This window comes from Gymnoscopelus microlampas, assembly GCF_963454915.1.
Source record: "Gymnoscopelus microlampas genome assembly, chromosome: 12".
Taxonomy (NCBI): domain Eukaryota; kingdom Metazoa; phylum Chordata; class Actinopteri; order Myctophiformes; family Myctophidae; genus Gymnoscopelus; species Gymnoscopelus microlampas.
Genome location: NC_139949.1, coordinates 10,801,662 through 10,820,419, shown reverse-complemented (window position 1 = coordinate 10,820,419; position 18,758 = coordinate 10,801,662). Strand labels below are relative to the sequence as shown.

General features: G+C 41.5%; 3 protein-coding genes across 3 annotated transcripts in view; all 3 read left to right on the top strand.

The window, feature by feature from the left end:
* Positions 1–1,509: 1,509 nt before the first annotated feature.
* On the top strand, positions 1,510–12,053 carry LOC311057190 (uncharacterized protein; the record flags this gene model as incomplete). Its single annotated transcript, XM_084074141.1, has 6 exons — positions 1,510–1,603; positions 4,679–4,790; positions 5,896–6,004; positions 6,265–6,392; positions 6,894–7,418; positions 9,799–12,053. Exons 1-6 carry the CDS (start codon positions 1,517–1,519, stop codon positions 12,051–12,053), a joined length of 3,216 nt encoding a protein of 1,071 aa, XP_083930267.1. The 5' UTR covers positions 1,510–1,516.
* Positions 12,054–14,083: 2,030 nt separating this feature from the next.
* Positions 14,084–16,187, top strand: LOC311057844 (uncharacterized protein). The gene is made up of 2 exons (XM_084074958.1): positions 14,084–14,521; positions 15,194–16,187. The coding sequence occupies exons 1-2, from the start codon at positions 14,119–14,121 to the stop codon at positions 15,931–15,933; spliced, it is 1,143 nt and encodes a 380-aa protein (XP_083931084.1). The 5' UTR covers positions 14,084–14,118; the 3' UTR covers positions 15,934–16,187.
* A 2,083-nt stretch (positions 16,188–18,270) lies between these two features.
* LOC311057837 (uncharacterized protein) overlaps positions 18,271–18,758 on the top strand; it is a 50,131-nt gene continuing 49,643 nt past the window's right edge. The window contains exon 1 of the mRNA XM_084074943.1: positions 18,271–18,394. Coding sequence (XP_083931069.1) covers positions 18,308–18,394 — 87 coding nt within the window. The 5' untranslated portion in view covers positions 18,271–18,307. The remainder of the gene's footprint in view (positions 18,395–18,758) is intronic.

The following is an 18,758-nucleotide window of genomic DNA, read 5'->3' as shown; positions in this document are numbered from 1 at the left end:
ATTGTCAACCAGGCTGGCCTCTGACTTTCACTGGTTTACCTGTGAGAGTTAACTGCTCTACGTGAGCCGGTCACTATGCTGGCAATGGATTTTTCCCTTTCCTTCCTTGTGTTTTTTTTACTCTGTCGACTGCACTAGTGGAAGTTAATCTTTTTTGTGGACTATGTGGTCGAACCTGACAAATGCGCTGGTATTCTATTCTATTCCCACCTTGTCTAATATCATGCTTAGTATTACATGCTGCTAAGTATGTTGTTGCATCTTATGTCTCATGTACATACTGTACCGGATGGATATGTTATGTGTATACATGCATATATCTTTGTTGATTTCCTTCTTTTCCCCTTGCTGCCCCCCCCTCTCACCCCTTTCTTCTCTTTCTTCTTCCTGTAAAGAACTTTATAATATTATATTATATTAATAATATTAAATATATATAATATTTATTTATAATAATAAATGATAGAGCGTGTACAAAAACCTTTTTAAACCTGTAAATCTGTGATGTGACAATAAATTCAGATTCTGGAGAACAAGATGAGATAAAATGTCATTACAGCTGCTATTTTAACCACAATATAAAGTGCTTTGCAGTAATCAAAGCGGGTGGTAATAAAAGCGTGAATAACCTTTTCAACATCAAAATCAGACCCAGACCGGAGCAGCAACCTGCAAAGCAAATTGATCCCAGTCTAAATGATGTACTTACTTATTTGTCTATGTGTGCCACATGATGTGTAACCAAGTAACTCCAGCATAAGTATATTCCGAGTTAAACGCAAGGTGCCGGTAACGCATCGATTATGGCTCGCAACCGGCATAAGGTAAAAAAAAAAAAGAAACCAGTCCTGTTTTTTATTATTATTATTTTATTATTAAATATAATGCTTTGTTATTATTACTAGTGTTATCAAGTAGACTACTTGGGTGATAGTACTTGAAGTAGTATTATTAATTATCAGTATTGAGTATTAGTTATTCATCATACTACATACTCCGGTACAGTAGGTGGCGTTATGCACGGGTTGCAACCATAACCCGCCATTAAAGTAAAAGAAGAAGCAGCCAGTTACTTTACAGTGTTGCCATGTCCTGTTATTATAAGCAACCTTGGGCTTGTTTTTCTGTAAATTGGCTTTGAAATATTGGTAGTTGAGGCTTGTTGTTGTTTTTTAGCTTGTTTCTAAAGCGTAGTTGCTTATTTAGGCTTGTTTCCTAATGTTGTTTAAACCAGTGATTCTCAAACATGTCAAGAAGGACCCCCAAATGAATATGGATTTGTCCGTGTACCCCCATCCGAAAACATTTTGTGCCAGGGACCCCCGTACAAGATTTGAGTTGTTCGCTCATACTAGGACATGACGTATGTTGGCAGAAGAATATAAGTTTAAAGTGCTCATGTGTTAGCAGCTTCTATTGGTCTTGTTTTCATAGACCTGGTTGCTTATTTCTCTCGCAGAATCTGGCAACATTGCCGAGTGTTGCGCACAGTAACCAAAATCACAACAACAGCACAATGTTGCCATTAAACAACACATTAGAACAGAAGCCTTTTAAATTCCAGTTGGAACCAGATGGAGACTTTTTCATGGTGGGATCAGAGGTATGTAGCAAATAATGAACCGTTTCTAATGTTTGTCTCCCCAGTGTAAAGCTTCAATGTAGCATTTTACTCCTAGTTGATGCTAAACTGCTAATGTTAGCAAGGTTACAGTCATTCAAGGTTTGAAACAAATAGTCCAGCTAACAATAATAACAGTAGTAATAACTGTAACATTCTAACTATTTACATCTCTATTTATTTCATGTTACTGATGATGTGACTGGACAATTGAACATGTTATCTACATTTAATTCACTAAACGGTGAATAATAGTTATAGGGCTGCAACCATTGACTACTTTTGTTGATGAATCAAAACACAATTTTATGTCAATATCCTGTTACATAAACACATCAATTTGAAGAAATAAAATCCATTTAGCAAAGCCGATCTTCAAGCTCACAACATGTCACATTGGGACAGCCTCACAGGGCTTGCTCATTTTCATCTCAAAACTTTTTATTGGCAGGCCCTTTAAACCTTTCCAAAGATTTCTCACCCCTTTTATTCTTACTTTTTAATTTTGTTTATTAACCATAGTTTGTTATTGTGAAGCACAAACAGCTGAGAAACGCTGTATAAACTCAATACTCAATATTATTATTATTATTGCATATCCAATGAACATCAGGATTCTGAAGCAAAACATTACATAAAATGAATGTCATCAGATCAGATTGGATGGGGACTTTGTGACTATTTTGTGATTATTTTTATTATTATTATCAACTTTTAAATACTCACACACACACACACACACACACACACACACACACACACACACACACACACACACACACACACACACACACACACACACACACACACACACACACACACTGTACAATAATCCATGTGTCCAGCAGGAAAATTGCATATGATTAAGTGCCATATAGTAATGTGTTTATATTAAGGAGTATAACCATAGTGTACGGCAGAGCTAGCCTGGTCTGGTGGTAACAGGAAACCAGTGCCTGCAAACTACAATGCTTTTGGGGGATGAGAACATCCTGTGGCTTGAATCTCCACTCCAGAGGAGGGTCTTGTATGTGTGGAAACTGGAGTTATAAAAGGTCTTGTTTCGCTAGTGGTGTCAGATTCATCATGACGAGAGTGGAATGGCTATAGTACGTGAGTTTAACACTGTAATGTTTGTATTTCTGATGTGTTCATAATGGTGTGAATTCATGTCCTTAAAGGGCAAGACCACTTTGGTAGAGGTTTGGGTTGTGTAGTTACCTTGCCATGATGTAACTCCAAAGGTGGGCAAGAAATAAAAAATAATTGCTCCATTGATTAGAAATTGATAATTCAAAATATGCTCCTCATTGACTTACATTGTACGGTAAAACAGCTCTCAAAGTCACTCTTTTAGCACATAAACGAACGCAAACAAAGTTGATTCAGACAATATAGAACATCACCAAACCCAGTACTGTTTTTTTTTAAATAAAAATGTCAACTTCCTGTTGATTTTGCCTTTTTTTTTTTTTTTTACTTACATTTTTATCCCACGATTTTGTAAGCCTATTTTTAACACCCAGTGCCAATTGTCTATGTAATCCTGGGCACTACCTTCCCTCTGCCAACCTAGGGAGGCCAGGGCCGAGCTCATGCCTCCTTCAATGCATGAAAGCCAACCTGGAGCCAACTGACCTTCTTGTCACTTGACAGGGGGGAGTTTCCCTGGTTGGACGTAGCGCGTGGAAGGAACACGTTATTCCAACGGCTGGCCAGGGGGAGGCAGTATAGTGACCAGAATTACTGCATGTTTTTGTGAGGGTACCTACCCTAGGAGACACGGGGAGAACATGCAAACTCCACACAGAAAGGCCCTTTCGCCAACCCCACCTAGGGTATGGGCACTGATGACGCGGAGGAGAGAACACGCCCCCAGCGCCCACAGCGTCCCCTGTGGGAATCGAACCCAGGATCTTCTAGCTGTGAGGCGACAGCACTACCGACTGGCCACCGTGCCCCCCGTGATTTTGCCATTTTTAATAAGTAGAAAACCTGGACTGGATCTGCGGATCCGGATCCAGATCTTCAAATAGTAAAATCAACAGGAAGTTGACATTTTTATAAAAAAAAAAAACAGTACTGGGTTTGGTGATGCTCTATATTGTCTGAATCAGCTTTGTTTGGGTTCATTTATGTGCTAAAAGAGTGACTTTGAGAGCTGTTTTACCGTACAATGTAAGTCAATGAGGAGCATATTTTGAATTATCAATTTCTAATCAATGGAGCAATTATTTTGTATTTCTTGCCCACCTTTGGAGTTACATCATGGCAAGGTAACTACACAACCCAAACCTCTACCAAAGTGGTCTTACCCTTTAATACTGTTGTGTGTTATGTGCTTGTTCTCTCTCATCAGGTTTAATTATACCTAACAGGGTTCTAACCTAACCTGACTGGTGTCTAACAACTGACCATGTAACTTACCGTGTTCCTTGTAGTGGTATTAGAGAAGTACTAGACTAGAGATTTATGTTTATATATGTGTGTGTAGTAAATAAACCATCTTAAAATACACCAGGTTTGAGTAATACGCTTAAGACTCCCCCCACTTAAGTCGCCCGTTCAAAGGGAGATATCTCAAACATTAGGCTGGAGAAGACAGAAAATGCGATTTGATTATATGATTGAACACACACACACACACACACACACACACACACACACACACACACACACACACACACACACACACACACACACACTATGCTATCAGGCTATATTTTTTTATTGCTGCTACAATGTATGAGGTACCAGAACAAAATATTTACTCTCATGTACACAAGATGTAAAGAAACCTTGAACATTACAAAATGTCTTGTCTCTCTACACACTGTAGAGAGACAGGAAACAGAGAGAGAGTAGGAAAGTGACATGCAGCAAATGGTCCTGCTGGCTGGGGATTGAACCAGGGGCTCGATGCCAGGCATTAGATCCCATGTGGTACATGGTCTAACCACTCTGCTATTTAGTCATCCTGCATTGTGATTATCAAGTGTGCTGTAAACTTCACAATGCAGCAAAGAAGACATATACGTTTGACTCTGTCTCCTCCAGGTGGGAAATTACCTGCGTTGGTACAGAGGGTCTCTGTACCAACACTACCCGCTCTTATGGAAGAGGCTGGCCTCAGTCCAGGAGAGGCAGAAGATTGTTGCTTCATCACAAAGTGAGTTATGGAGCTTTGTTTGATAAAATATAATCCAAACAAAAAAAATAGATCTGATTAGATATAATAGTTCTACAAAATAATATGACTCGTCAGTCTTGACATAAAGCAAGACCGGTGCGAGGCAAATGTCATAAGCTCAGTATTACACCTGGTCGAGCAGTATTTCCCTCTCAGCAGAGTGCTAAACATCCAGGTTTGAATCCTTGGTAGGACATACAATGTTTTGATTTCAACTTTAACTAAGATGTATTACAGAGTGATATTACCAACTGTCTTAGCAATGATACCACCCTGTGTTATGAAGAAAAGCACATATTTTGCTTTCACACTAGCGGCCACAAAAGCTTCAAAACGTCTAAGCATGGTCAGCTACATGGTCACTGTTGAAGTGTTGCTTAAGTCACACTGTTCTGTAAATGAAAAGGGTTAAATAGCACAGTGAACAGGTTAAGGGCTATTCTTCCATTCTCAGCAAAGAACAGGAATTGTGTGGCGAGAGAAGGGGAGTGAAAATGTTGAAACAAAAACCTATGATTGTCAATGTAGGTGTTCAGCTTATAGCTTCATGTCGCTGCTTCCATTGAAAATGACTTGTACTTCCATGTCCTCTCCTCCGCGTCATCAGGGCCCATACCCTTTTTGCATGTTCTCCCCGTGTCTCCCAGTAATCCTGGTCTCTGCACTGCTTCCCCCATGGTCAGCCAGGGCGCCTGATGGAGGGGAAAGGAAATGGTTGGAATAACGTGTTCCTTCCACACGCTGTCCAACCAGGGAAACTTCCCACCTGTCAGCTCTCATGCATTGAAGGAGGCATGAGCTCACCCCTGGGCTCTCCCTAGGTTGGCAGTGGGAGTGTAGCGCCCAGGATTACTTAGACAATTGGCACTGGGTGAAAAAATGGGTTACAAAATTGTGGGATAAAAATGTTGGGGAAAAAAGAAAATGACTTGTAGCCTGTTGCTCATGTGAACACACCAGGACATGGACCGATTCATGGTCAATCATAACAACAAAGCTGAATTCGTATTGTTGTGAGAATGGAAAAGGCCATCAAACATTAATCTACAATTATGTTTTTTTCTTTCCTATTACCAATATACAGCCTCTAAAGTTATGCTACTGAAGGCATCAGAATGTGAAGAGATCTTTGAGGGCAATGATGAGAAATTCAAAGCAGTTTCCATCAGCACAGAACCTCCAGTGCACATCAGGTAAGTTCTACCTCTGTAGTTTCTCTAAAGCCTGCAGTAGGGTGGCTATTAGGACTGAGTGATGGCGTGGGTTCTCTGCTTTTTTTCAGATGTAAGAAGATCCTTTTATCCAAGGATAAAAGGTTGGGAATCATTGCATTAGAGGACCTAGGATAGAGCCCTGGGGGACCCTAGTCAACTAAGTATATAGGTTTTAAGTGGTTTTAAGGGTGTATGTTAAAAAAGTTATTTTATATGTGACTGTTCCATATCTTCCTAAGCGTTGATGATGATGACCCTGCAGTGAACCAAAAGACTCCCTCCCAAACAGAAGTGCTGCTTCCCATCCATCTAGACATGGAGATAGATGGACACAAACTTCCAGATGCTTTCACATGGGAGATGAACGGTAAAAACACTCTTTAATATCAATGCTCAATACTTTTTATCTTTCAATTCTGTGCTTAATCAGATTGGGAGTTTCTAAAGCCTGATTTATACTTAGTTGCACTGGAGTTTCGTCCCCCAAAGAAATCTCTCCAAAGCAGTGACACGTCAAACTGACCTGTCATTGCAGAGATGCAGACTTAATCAGGAGATCAGCTTGTCATGACCATGACATTTTGGATGATGATTAATTGTCATACAGATTATGTAACAAAGTTTATTAATTCGAATTCCTTTTCCAAATATGCATTTTGAGCTGAGAAGGTTTCTTGCTAAAACTGTGAAGCCTGATTTCTCAGATCGTCAGTTTTCATGAACACATGTAATAACCTGTATTTAGTGACTGTTTGGTGAATCTAAGCAAGGGATACCTCATTTTGTGCATGGAACATGGAGGATGGAAATAATGGATTTACATGCAAGGAATCCAGTGTTCACTATCATGTTATTTTTCTGCTCCTAGACACCGTGCACATGCTTGTGTGTAAAGAGGAGGTTTCTCCTGAACAGGAGAGGAGCACCAGTCTGGTCAAGGAGGAACCAGAGCCTCTACACATTAAAGAGGAACAGCAGGAGAGGAGCACCAGTCTGGTCAAGGAGGAACCAGAGCCTCTACCCATTAAAGAGGAACAGCAGGAGAGGAGCACCAGTCTGGTCAAGGAGGAACCAGAGCCTCTACACATTAAAGAGGAACAGCAGGAGAGGAGCACCAGTCTGGTCAAGGAAGAACCAGAACCTCTACACATTAAAGAGGAACAGCAGGAGAGGAGCACCAGTCTGGTCAAGGAGGAACTAGAACCTCCACACGTTAAAGAGGAACAGGAGGAGTTACTTCAAAGACCAGAGGAGCCTGAAGGATCAGTGATGACATCACAAGCGGTGAAACGTGAAGACGATGATGATGATATCTCTTCTGAAGTTCAAATTGAAGTTGAACTTGAATCTGACTCTGAAGTTACTGAAGACGAGTGGGAGGAGACCAGTGGAGGTCAGTCAGCTTTAATCACACTACTGTAATCACACATGTTACTACATTTGGAAGGACAGATATTGTCCTTGAGCAACAAGCTGTCCCAGGACATGAAATGATCAAAACAAATTAAATATAGTTGTACACAATTTGGCTAAACTAATCCTTAAATTGTGAGTTTTCTGTTAATACATGCAGAGGACAAATAAACTCCTCATAAATGTTCCGAAACGTTAATTTGGTCGATTATACGGGGCACGCCTGGCGCCCGTTGTAACTTCTCTGTCGAGCTTGGGCGGCCAATCGCGGTCCTGGATTCACTGCTTGGGCGGCCAATCACGGTCTTGGATTCACTGTTTCACTGACGAAATCCCGACCAGTCAAATCTTTCCCAGAGGAGACCCCCCCCCCACCCCCCCGAATCCACAGACAGCCAATCCGCTCGTCCTAGCGACAAAGAGAAACCTCATAGTTATGTACCACGCTGCTGAGAGAGAAAACAACAACAGAGCCCATCCCTCTTACCTGAGTCTACTCCATAGATTTATAATATATCAGTCTACTCTACAGATAGCTTGTTTGAGATAAGGAACCACATCACCTCCCCCCACATCAAGATATTTTCTTCATCAAAGTATTTCCTTCATCACAAGCCAGAAGACCGTGGGTTGAATCTATATTCTTATTGTGGATTGATTGATTACTTTATTAGCAGTTTGCTGAAAAAAGCACAGGAAAGTACAGTTCAATACAAGGTCAGCTAAGAGGATTTAAAACCCAAGAAAGCCTATGGCTTATTGTTTCCATTGGGGTCCTTTGTACTCAATTCATAGAGATGTTGTATTATGTTTTGGATTTACTTCTCCGATGTGCTTAAGGTTAAGTTTTGCCCCATTATCAACTCGAAGTTTTAATTCAGCACAAAAGTTTAGTTGAAATGTTACTCACGCCCTAATGGTGTCTGAGGATATCATCCGATGTGATTAAGTAGCTCTGCTCCATAGCGTTAGAGGGAGTTCTCCTTTGCACTATGTTACTTTCGAGACGTTGTCCGCACACCCGCAGTAGCGCAGGCTGCGCAGCCTCTCGTCTGTAGTAAAAATAAAGATGACACTTTCGCTGCTCACCAAAACAAAGATGGTTTTAATGTGTTGAAAGCCTACTTTCCTTTGTGGGAACACTGGGAGCCCCCCACCTCACGTCTAAAGTAAACTTTTCGGCCAGAAAACAAAACATTTCACCGGGAAGAAAAAATATGTTTTAGTAACTCCACTGCGCCCCCTACACATCTGGTTAATGGATTTTTTCTATTGACCAGATCTTCTTTTCGGTGAAATATTTTCTTTTTTGGTCAAAAAGTGTATTTTAGACGTGAGGTGGGGGGAGTGTTCCCACTAAGTAAAGTAGGCTTTCAACATATTAAAACCGTCTTTGTTTTGGTGAGTAGCAAAAGATTATTCTTTATTTTTACTAAAGTCGAGAGGCTGCGCTACCGTCGGTATGCGGTCGGTCACGTAGCGTTAAGGAGAACTCCTTCTAGCGCTATGGACCAGAGTCGTTGCCTACATGAATTCCTGTGCTGTAGGTATATCATACAGTTTGATGGTCACAATATCCATCAACATAAAACTAACGTATGATATCGTGACTGTTAAAGCTTCGTTGTACCAAGGAGTCCCGTGGGTTAATAAAAACATGAAGTAGGCTATATAACTCCAACTTTGTCAGCAGCCACGTTGATCTCCGCTGATCTTTTATAACGTAATGTAATGGTACATAACGGTTATTTATTAGTATTACAGCTGTAATAAAAGCGGATACAGGATAGGTGGGCACTAGATATCTGGGCACCTTGATGTAAAATTGGCTATTTTGTCCAAAATGTTAAAAACAAATTGTTTATGCCCCAAAATGACTGGATAAACAGGTTTTGTAGCAATTGTAGAAATATTAGACCTTAATTACCGAATGCTTAAGCATGTTCTAATCATGTAATAGCTAATTTTACACCGAGGTGCCCAGATGTCCCTAGTGCCCACCTATCCTGTTACCATAAAGGGTAATCTGTCAACCGCCCCCCTCCCCAACTGTATCATGAGTGAATTTGCATGTGGAGTAACAAGACACAGAGTTCAGTTTATTTTATTTTAGTTAGATTTTTAGTTCATTATAGTAGAAGACAAAGGCTTAATAGTTAAGTTAAATGCAATGCAATTCTTAGTTTTATAGCCTGATCTGATCACCTTTCAATGCACTGTCAGAGATTATTGCCTTTTACACAGGCTACATTCATGCAGCATACTGAGGTAGAATGTAAGAAGGGAGAATTTTGTTAAAGTGCAGTAAAGAGTTCATACCAAGCATATTCTAACTGTTGGTTTGTTTGTTTTCTTCAAAGAAATTGAGATGAAGAGAAATAAGACATCCTCCCAATCTGCCACTGCCACTGGCGATGTCTTCACTTCCACACACTTTCCTGTGGCTTCCTCCCATTGTCCGCTTCCTGTGGCTACCTCACAACTTCCGCTGGCTCCTGCACCTACCTCCCAACCTGCCGTTCCTGTAACTTCCACAAAAGATGTGCCTCACAGCACCCTGCGCTACCGTAAGAGGAAGTTAGAGGAGGAAGCGAGTGGCAGAAAGAGGAGACAGTATACCAAGAGGACTGACACCATCACCTGCAAGCAGTGTCAGAAGGAGAGGGACCCTGCAACCCACAGTAAATACTATGGCAATTGGTACTGCCAGGCCACAGCCACCACAACTCTGGCTGAGTGGAAGGCTGAACAAGCGTCAAAAGGGTATGGCAAAAAAAAGGACGATGATGGCATCAAGTACATCACAGCTTATGCTGAGGGCCGTTGGGCTATTGAGGAGAAGAGGAAAGAAATTGAGATGAAGAGAAATAAGACATCCTCCCAATCTGCCACTGCCACTGGCGATGTCTTCACTTCCACACAACCTCACACAGCCTCCTCAAAACGCTCAAGCTCCTCACAAGCGGCCACCTCCTCATCCTCACGACAAGCCTCAGTGCCCATATCGAGCAAGAGAAAGAGGCCAGTGGCTCCACGTGCTAGTGTTAGGCCACCTTCCGTTGCAGCCCTTGAGGAGACACTCCCAGCATCCACACCAGCACCTCAACCACATGTGGTACGACCTCTGCTTCTGGCACTACAACCTCTATTGCCTACTCTCCAGCCTGCACTACGACCTCTCTTGCCGCCAGCATCCACACCAGCTGCCCAACCTCATGTGCTGCGACCGCAACTACTCCTCCCGACACTACGACCTCCACAAGCTCTTCTCTCTGCCACCCAACCTCCGGTTCCGCTCCTCCCTGCCACCCGATCTACGGTTTATCTCCTCTCTGACTCCCAACCTGCCTTCCAACCTCCCGTTCCCGCGGCTATCTCACAAACTCTGCTTCCTGTGGCTTTCTCCCATTGTCCGCTTCCTGTGGCTACCTCACAACTTACGCTGGCTCCTGCACCTACCTCCCAACCTGCCGTTCCTGTAACTTCCACAAAAGATGTGCCTCACAGCACCCTGCGCTACCGTAAGAGGAAGTTAGAGGAGGAAGTGAGTGGCAGAAAGAGGAGACAGTATACCAAGAGGACTGACACCATCACCTGCAAGCAGTGTCAGAAGGAGAGGGACCCTGAAACCCACAGTAAATACTATGGCAATTGGTACTGCCAGGCCACAGCCACCACAACTCTGGCTGAGTGGAAGGCTGAACAAGCGTCAAAAGGGTATGGCAAAAAAAAGGACGATGATGGCATCAAGTACAGCACAGCTTATGCTGAGGGCCGTTGGGCCATTGAGGAGAAGAGGAAAGACATTGAGATGAAGAGAAATAAGACATCCTCCCAATCTGCCACTGCCACTGGCGATGTCTTCACTTCCACACAACCTCACACAGCCTCCTCAAAACGCTCAAGCTCCTCACAAGCGGCCACCTCCTCATCCTCACGACAAGCCTCAGTGCCCGTACCGAGCAAGAGAAAGAGGCCAGTGGCTCCACGTGCTAGTGTTAGGCCACCTTCCCTTGCAGCCCTTGAGGACACTCTTCCAGCATCCACACCAGCACCTCAACCACATGTGCTACGACCTCTGCTTCCGGCACTACAACCTCTATTGCCTACTCTCCAACCTGCACTACGACCTCTCTTGCCCCCAGCATCCACACCAGCGGCCCAACCTCAAGTGCTGCGACCGCGACTACTCCTCCCGGCACGACCTCTCTTGCCTGTTCCCCAACCTCTGCTTCCTGTGGCTTCCTCCCAATGGCCGCTTCCTGTGGCTACCTCACACCTTCCGCTGGCTCCTGCACCTACCTCCCAACATGCCATTCTTGTAACTTCCACAAAAGATGTGCCTCACAGCACCCTGCGCTACCGTAAGAGGAAGTTAGAGGAAGAAGCGAGTGGCAGAAAGAGGAGACAGTATACCAAGAGGACTGACACCATCACCTGCAAGCAGTGTCAGAAGGAGAGGAACGCTGCAACCCACAATAAATACTTTGGCAATTGGTTCTGCCAGGCCACAGCCACCACAACTCTGGCTGAGTGGAAGGCTGAACAAGCGGCAAAAGGATATGGCAAAAAAAAGGACGATGATGGGATCCCACCGGCCATAACACCCAAATAGAGGGTTACTTTCAGCACGATGTCTCTTCTCAGGACATGTTCATACATCAATACCACAATATAAAAATACTTGTGTTCCAGGTAAAAGGCCTGTAATTTACTTGAGTAAAAGTATAACAGTGTTGGCATCATAATATACTTACAGTACCAAAGTAAAAAGTACTAAAATTGTTTACAAGCTAAAAGGCACAATGATTATGTACAATGATTAATATGTGTACACACTAAAAAGCACATGCTAAAATTAAAAAGCAAAGTAGAGTATTACAGTATAAGTGAAACTACCTCAAAATGTAGAGTTGTATTTTATATTATGTTATGATAGCTTTAAAGCACAGCTCAAGACCTATTTCTTCACTCTTGCTTTTAGCTGACTCTTTGGTTGATTTTTAAGTCCTCACTGTATTGCCTATTTTAATGTTTTATGCTTTTGCTTTTATTTTATTTTATTTTTTGTTTGCTTTATTGTTAAATTGGTTGTAACTGTAACTGTATTCTTGCTCTGTAAAGCACTTTGCGCTGCATTTCATGTCATGAAAGGTGCTATACAAATAAAGTTTATTATTATTATTATTATTATGTAATTCATGTTATATTGTTGCTGTCAGGCAGAAATCTCTCATCCAAATTAACGCCTTACTTGATCATACTACAGTGTTACACAAAAGCAAGATCCACAAGCTCTAAAGCTTGTAGATCTGCTACTTTTTCTATTTTAGAATTGTTACTGCACTGTTTCTTATTTTTATTTTAATTTGTAATAAAATGTCACTGACATCACAAGGTGTTCTTCATTTTATGGTATACAGTTCTCAACCTGTGGGTCGGGACCCCTAGGGGGGTCCCCACATGATTTTGAGGGGGTCTATATACACCTATAGAAATATATGCAATTTGTGTTGGAGTCACTTTGACAACAGAGCGAATGTTAATCAATGATAAATTGCGGTCTAATATGACGGTAAAAAGATTCACCTGGGGAATGAAACGCATTGGACAATGCTTAGCTGTTTTTCCGAAAGAAACCATGCAGGAACATTAAGTCAACCAGGGAAAGCTCTCGTTCTGCAATGACAATGAATGGCTACAAGCATCGTTGAACAAAGTGGTGGCCTGTGGTAATTAGTAATGCTTTGATCATCTCACATCAATTTTAACATCTTATCTGAATGACAGAGGCAATGACTACAAGAGTATGTTATGTTACGTTATGGTACAGTATATATGCTACAAGCAAGCCATGCCAGTTGAACAACAAAGTTGTGGTCTGGAATCGATCCTGTTCTCCCGGTGGGTGTGGTTTTCTATGATTGGCCAAATGTTTATATCGTAGTGCTGGAACCTTGACAAACAGGCGATGTCTTTGGCACAGTCTGTAGCGCTGGCGCCTCACAGCTAGAAGTGTCTGGGTTCGATGTGGGGCGTGTTCTCTCCTCCGTGTCGAAAGGGAAAGGGCCTTTCTGTGTGGAGTTTGCATGTTCTCCCTGTGTCCCCTAGGGTAGGGTAGGGAACCCTGTGTCCCCCATGGAAAGATGCCACATGTGTCCCTTCAGGATAAGCCCCGAGCAATAGGGCAAATAATAATGTTGTCACTCTGTGTACTCGAACATCAGCTTCCAGTTGCTCTATTGCACGGGCCGTATACTGAAGGGACAAATGTGGCATCTTTCCATGGGTGCAGTGTTGACGCTTGGAGCATAAACAAACTCAACAATGCTCACCTTGCTCAAAATGAGAGTGAATAGCAACAGAAGAATATTGCAGACGATTTTGCCAATTTTTTGTGCCGTGCTACCCACGCCATTAGCCGTGTTGCTTATTCGACGAATGCACAAGCCTTACACACACACAAGTTGTACATCATTGTAAAGGTGACTAATCAGGATTTCCAACTACATAAAATACAATAACAATTGGTAGGGGAGAAGGGGAGAAATATTCGACAGAAATAACGTTTCCAAACCTTTTTTGAGGAGGTTTAGTTTGATGAAAACAACCAGAATCAGTCAGTTAACAAAAGTTGTATTTTGATACACACTTGATGAATCATACAGGAACCTAACGACATGATTTCTTATATTTTCACACTTTTCTCCTCAGGTGATGTATCTTTATCTCCTGTGACATCTAACAGTCCTGCTGCCAAGTCACAACACCCACAAACGGATGAACCTTCCACTTCTCTTCTGGCTAATATGAATCCAACAACGGTGGTCCTTCACAAACTTCCTCTGAACATGGTTCACCAGGCTCTCCATCCACCACTACCCGTGCAGCAATGCAGCAGTGATGAGGAGGAGAATGTTAATCATTCTGACACGTGTGGGGAACCAAAAGACGACAGTGGCAACGACTCCGATTGGTCATACTCCCACTCAAAGTTCCGGTCAAAAAAGAAGAGAAAGAAGCAGAAGCAAGTTAAAAAACTCAACAAAGATGTCAATTCAAAGACACAAGCCAACAGCAACGGTAAGTAACAGAGTGTCGTGTTTCCCGAGACTCACTACATTGAAAATGGTTCAACATCACTGAATCGCTCTTTAATCTGGCTTGTTGAACAGGAAGTGTCACAATGTGTCACAGACATAAATTTTGAGAATATTCGTTAATTTTAGGTAACCCCTGTATGTTTTACCTCAGACTTAAGCAATGAGACACAAGAGATGGTGTCCTGTATTGAGGTAAATGGCTCAGCTGTGCTGCAGCATTAGCACAACACAATGCAGAATGCCATCGACCTGTTCTTGTTATACAATAGTTACCAACACAGTATAACATAATTACAATATATTTATACTGTGGGGAAATTCACTCTCAAAATAAGAATATCAATCAACAATCAAATATCAGATGGTCCCGAAGTTCTCCCTATCCGCCTCGATACGGAAGAGTACTGACAAAAAATCACCCCGATTATCCCAACTTCAGCGAATAGATAATGGGGGTTAATGCTTCCCTTCAAATGTCCTGCTCTGCTCTGATTTTGATCTGGAACGCAACATTACATGAATGTTTTGTCCATCTTTTCCATATCATTATAATTAATCTGTCACAATCTCTCTCTCTCTCTCTCTCTCTCTCTCTCTCTCTCTCTCTCTCTCTCTCTCTCTCTCTCTCTCACACACACTGCCCCTCTTTAAGGATTGAGGTCCCAGACCTCCCAGACTGAGGTCTTCTCCTGTTCTGAGTGTCCATATGCCTTCACATCTCAGGTCTTCCTCCATAAACACATCAAACAAAGCCATAACCACCTCTACTGCCACATGCTGAGGAATGGACAGAAATACAACTGTAAACATTGTGAAAAGAGTTTCAATCAGTTTAGGTACCTGAAGTCACACCTGCGTATCCACACCGGAGAAAAACCTTTCCACTGTAAACACTGTGACAAGATTTGCAATTCTACAAGTCACCTGAAGGAACACTTTCGTGTCCACACAGGAGAAAAGCCTTTCCACTGTAAACACTGTAACAAGAGTTTCAGGATTTCTAGCCATCTGAAATCACACCAGCGTATCCACACAGGAGAAAAACCTTTCCACTGTAAACATTGTGACAAGAGTTTCAAACAGTCAGGTGGCCTCACGGTCCACCAGCGTGTCCACACTGGAGAAAAGCCTTTCCACTGTAATCCGTGTAACAAGAGTTTCAGTCAGTCATTTGACCTGAAGAGACACCTTCTTATCCATACAGGAGAAAAACCTTTCCAATGTAAACATTGTGACAAGAGTTTCAAACAGTCAGGTGGCCTGAAGTCACACCAGCAAGTCCACACGGGAGAAAAACCTTTCCACTGTAAACACTGTGACAAGAGTTTCTGTCGTTCATTTGACCTGAAGGCACACCTTCTTATCCACACTGGAGAAAAACAGTCAGTGTAACAAGAGTTTCAATACTACAAGTAACCTGAAGACACACCAGCGTGCCCACCATTAAGAAAAACCTTTCTGTGAATCAGGTGACCTGAAGAGACACCAGTGTGTCCATTTTGTGGAGAATAAGATTATATGCAATCTCATTACAGCTGCCAACCCATGTAAATCCTCTGTACCTTTTTAACATTTTAAAATGGGATCCCCACCCAACATCGATTATTTTATTTAAATCAATTGTTATTATGATTCTGAAAATAGATTAACTTTTTATTAACTGTTGCCCCCCCCCCCTCCCCACTGCACCTAAAGCCTTATTACCTTGTTTTCCTATATATATATATATATATATATATATATATATATATATATATATATATATATATATATATACGCACACACCACACACGCACACACCACACACCACACACACACTCATTTTTTGTAGGGTTTCCACATAGCAATCATGAATAATTCATGTCCATACAGGTGGGACATATGCGGGAAAGTCACACATGTCAGCTGTCAGGCTAACAGCTGATTCCTCACAAAATCATCACAGTTTAGGTACATACACAGGAACATTTTACACTTTGTCAGTAAACTTCAGCCCAAAATTTCACATACATAAAAAGTAGTTCAAAAAGTCTGGTCAGTTGTCACTTTTAATGATAAATGATTAATGAAAGACTTCCAGGTGGAAAAAAATGAATCCCCTTTTCCTTTCAATGTGAATCAATTTGTTTCCAGTATTAAGAAATATGCAATATTCTGGAGCCGTCACATTCACACGTGTTCATGTGGACAATTATCTTTCCACTGTAGCAGTATATCACCTTTTAGTTGCTAAAGCCATGACATTTACATTATTGTTCCCTGCTGGTGTCACACCTAATAAAGCCACAAGGGGGCATACTTGTATATTCGTTTCAAATATCATCCCTTTAAAGGTCCCATAACATTACATTTGAACCTTTTCTTTGTACATATTTTTTGGGGGTTCTGTTGTGTGTATTGTAATAAATATGTGATTGCTTTTACCAGCCTTTGTTTAATGCTGACAATGAAATTGGCTGTTTCCCAACATCCACTTATTCATCACATTATTTTAGATTATAGAGCTTGTTTTGGTATGTGTGTGTGTGTGTGTGTGTGTGTGTGTGTGTGTGTGTGTGTGTGTGTGTGTGTGTGTGTGTGTGTGTGTGTGTGTGTGTGTGTGTGTGTGTACATGCAGTTGAAACAGCTACATTGCTGCATGATTTGTACAGTATGGGTCAGTATGACCACCCAACTGTTAAGCTGTGATGTAGTTTGCAGAATCAGAATCAATCAACTTTAGACACACTCAATCATTTATAGTTTTCATGATAAGAGAGATCCACATCAGGTAAATCCACGTCAGGACAGGACGTCGATCCTCCCGCAATTAAGTGAATAACTTTTAAATTTCGTTGTCACAGCTACTGTTGGGACAACCAGTTACAACCTTGAGGCGACATGTCATTTAAGGAGGTCAGGAAGGTTCCCATTAAGAGATTTAACACTAAACAAATTATTACAAAATGTATCCTAAACATGTACAGGGAGCCAGTGATTTTAAATGTACATTAACATATAAAATGAATTGTATTATTACTAGCATTATCAGTTATCCGTATCATTCATTCATTTGTTTAATGATGTGAAGTAATTCAGGGACTCATACAACATACTCCGGTGGGGCGGTAATGCAACTAATAAGGACAGCAATGGTTGCAACCCACCTCCATGGATCACATCATGGATGGACTTCAACATAGTGTTTTTATTTTTTCATTTACGGCTCGTACATCTACATGCACGTTCATATTTCAAATATAGAGTGCTTACGTCATGGCCATGGATGTTACAATCATGTATCGGGCCCTCAAAAGTACCCGTATCTTCCGTATTGTTAAATAAAAAAGCATTTTAATCCGATCACTGGCCATTTTCTCATAGAGGTATAATGTATTAGAAAGCAGTACACCTCCCAACCGATAGGGTCATGTGGTTGAAAGCGTGGAGGACATACGAAGAAAATGGCCACCTATTGGATTAAAATGCTTTTTATTGAACAATACGGAAAATACAGGTACTTCTGAGGAAACGTACAGAATTGTAACATCCGTGGCCATGAGTTAAGCATTTTATATTTGAAATATGAACGTTTATGTAGACGCACGGGCCGTTTGGAGAAAATGCAAACACTGTTGAAGTTCATTCCAGTCATGTTGCAGGGCTACAACCCCTAACTCGATGTACAACCCACGGCACGATAAGTAATAGAAGAAGAAGCTACTTCCTGTCTGCCGCACACAGCAACCACTGTCCACATGACAACAACAACAACAACAACAGCACAATGTTGTCATTAAACAACACATTAGCGCAGAAGCCTGTTAAATTCCAGTTGGAACCAGATGGAGACTTTTTCATGGTGGGATCAGAGGTATGTAGCAAATAATTAACTGTTTCTAATGTTTGTCTCCCCAGTGTGAAGCTTCAATGTAGCATTTTACTCCTAGTTGATGCTAAACTGCTAATGTTAGCAATGTTACAGTCATTCAAGGTTTGATACAAAACAGTCCAGCTAACAATAACAATAATGTAATAACAGTAACAATGAAATGTAACTATTTTCATCTCTATTTAATGTTTACTGGTCTGTGCCTCTGGAAATATGAAGAGCGAGCTATCTAAAGTTAATTCACTAAACAGTGAATAGTAGTTATAAAGGGCTGCAACTATCGATGATCTTAGTGATTATTTTCCATAAACGACTAAATCTGATGAACTTACCCTATTTTACATTG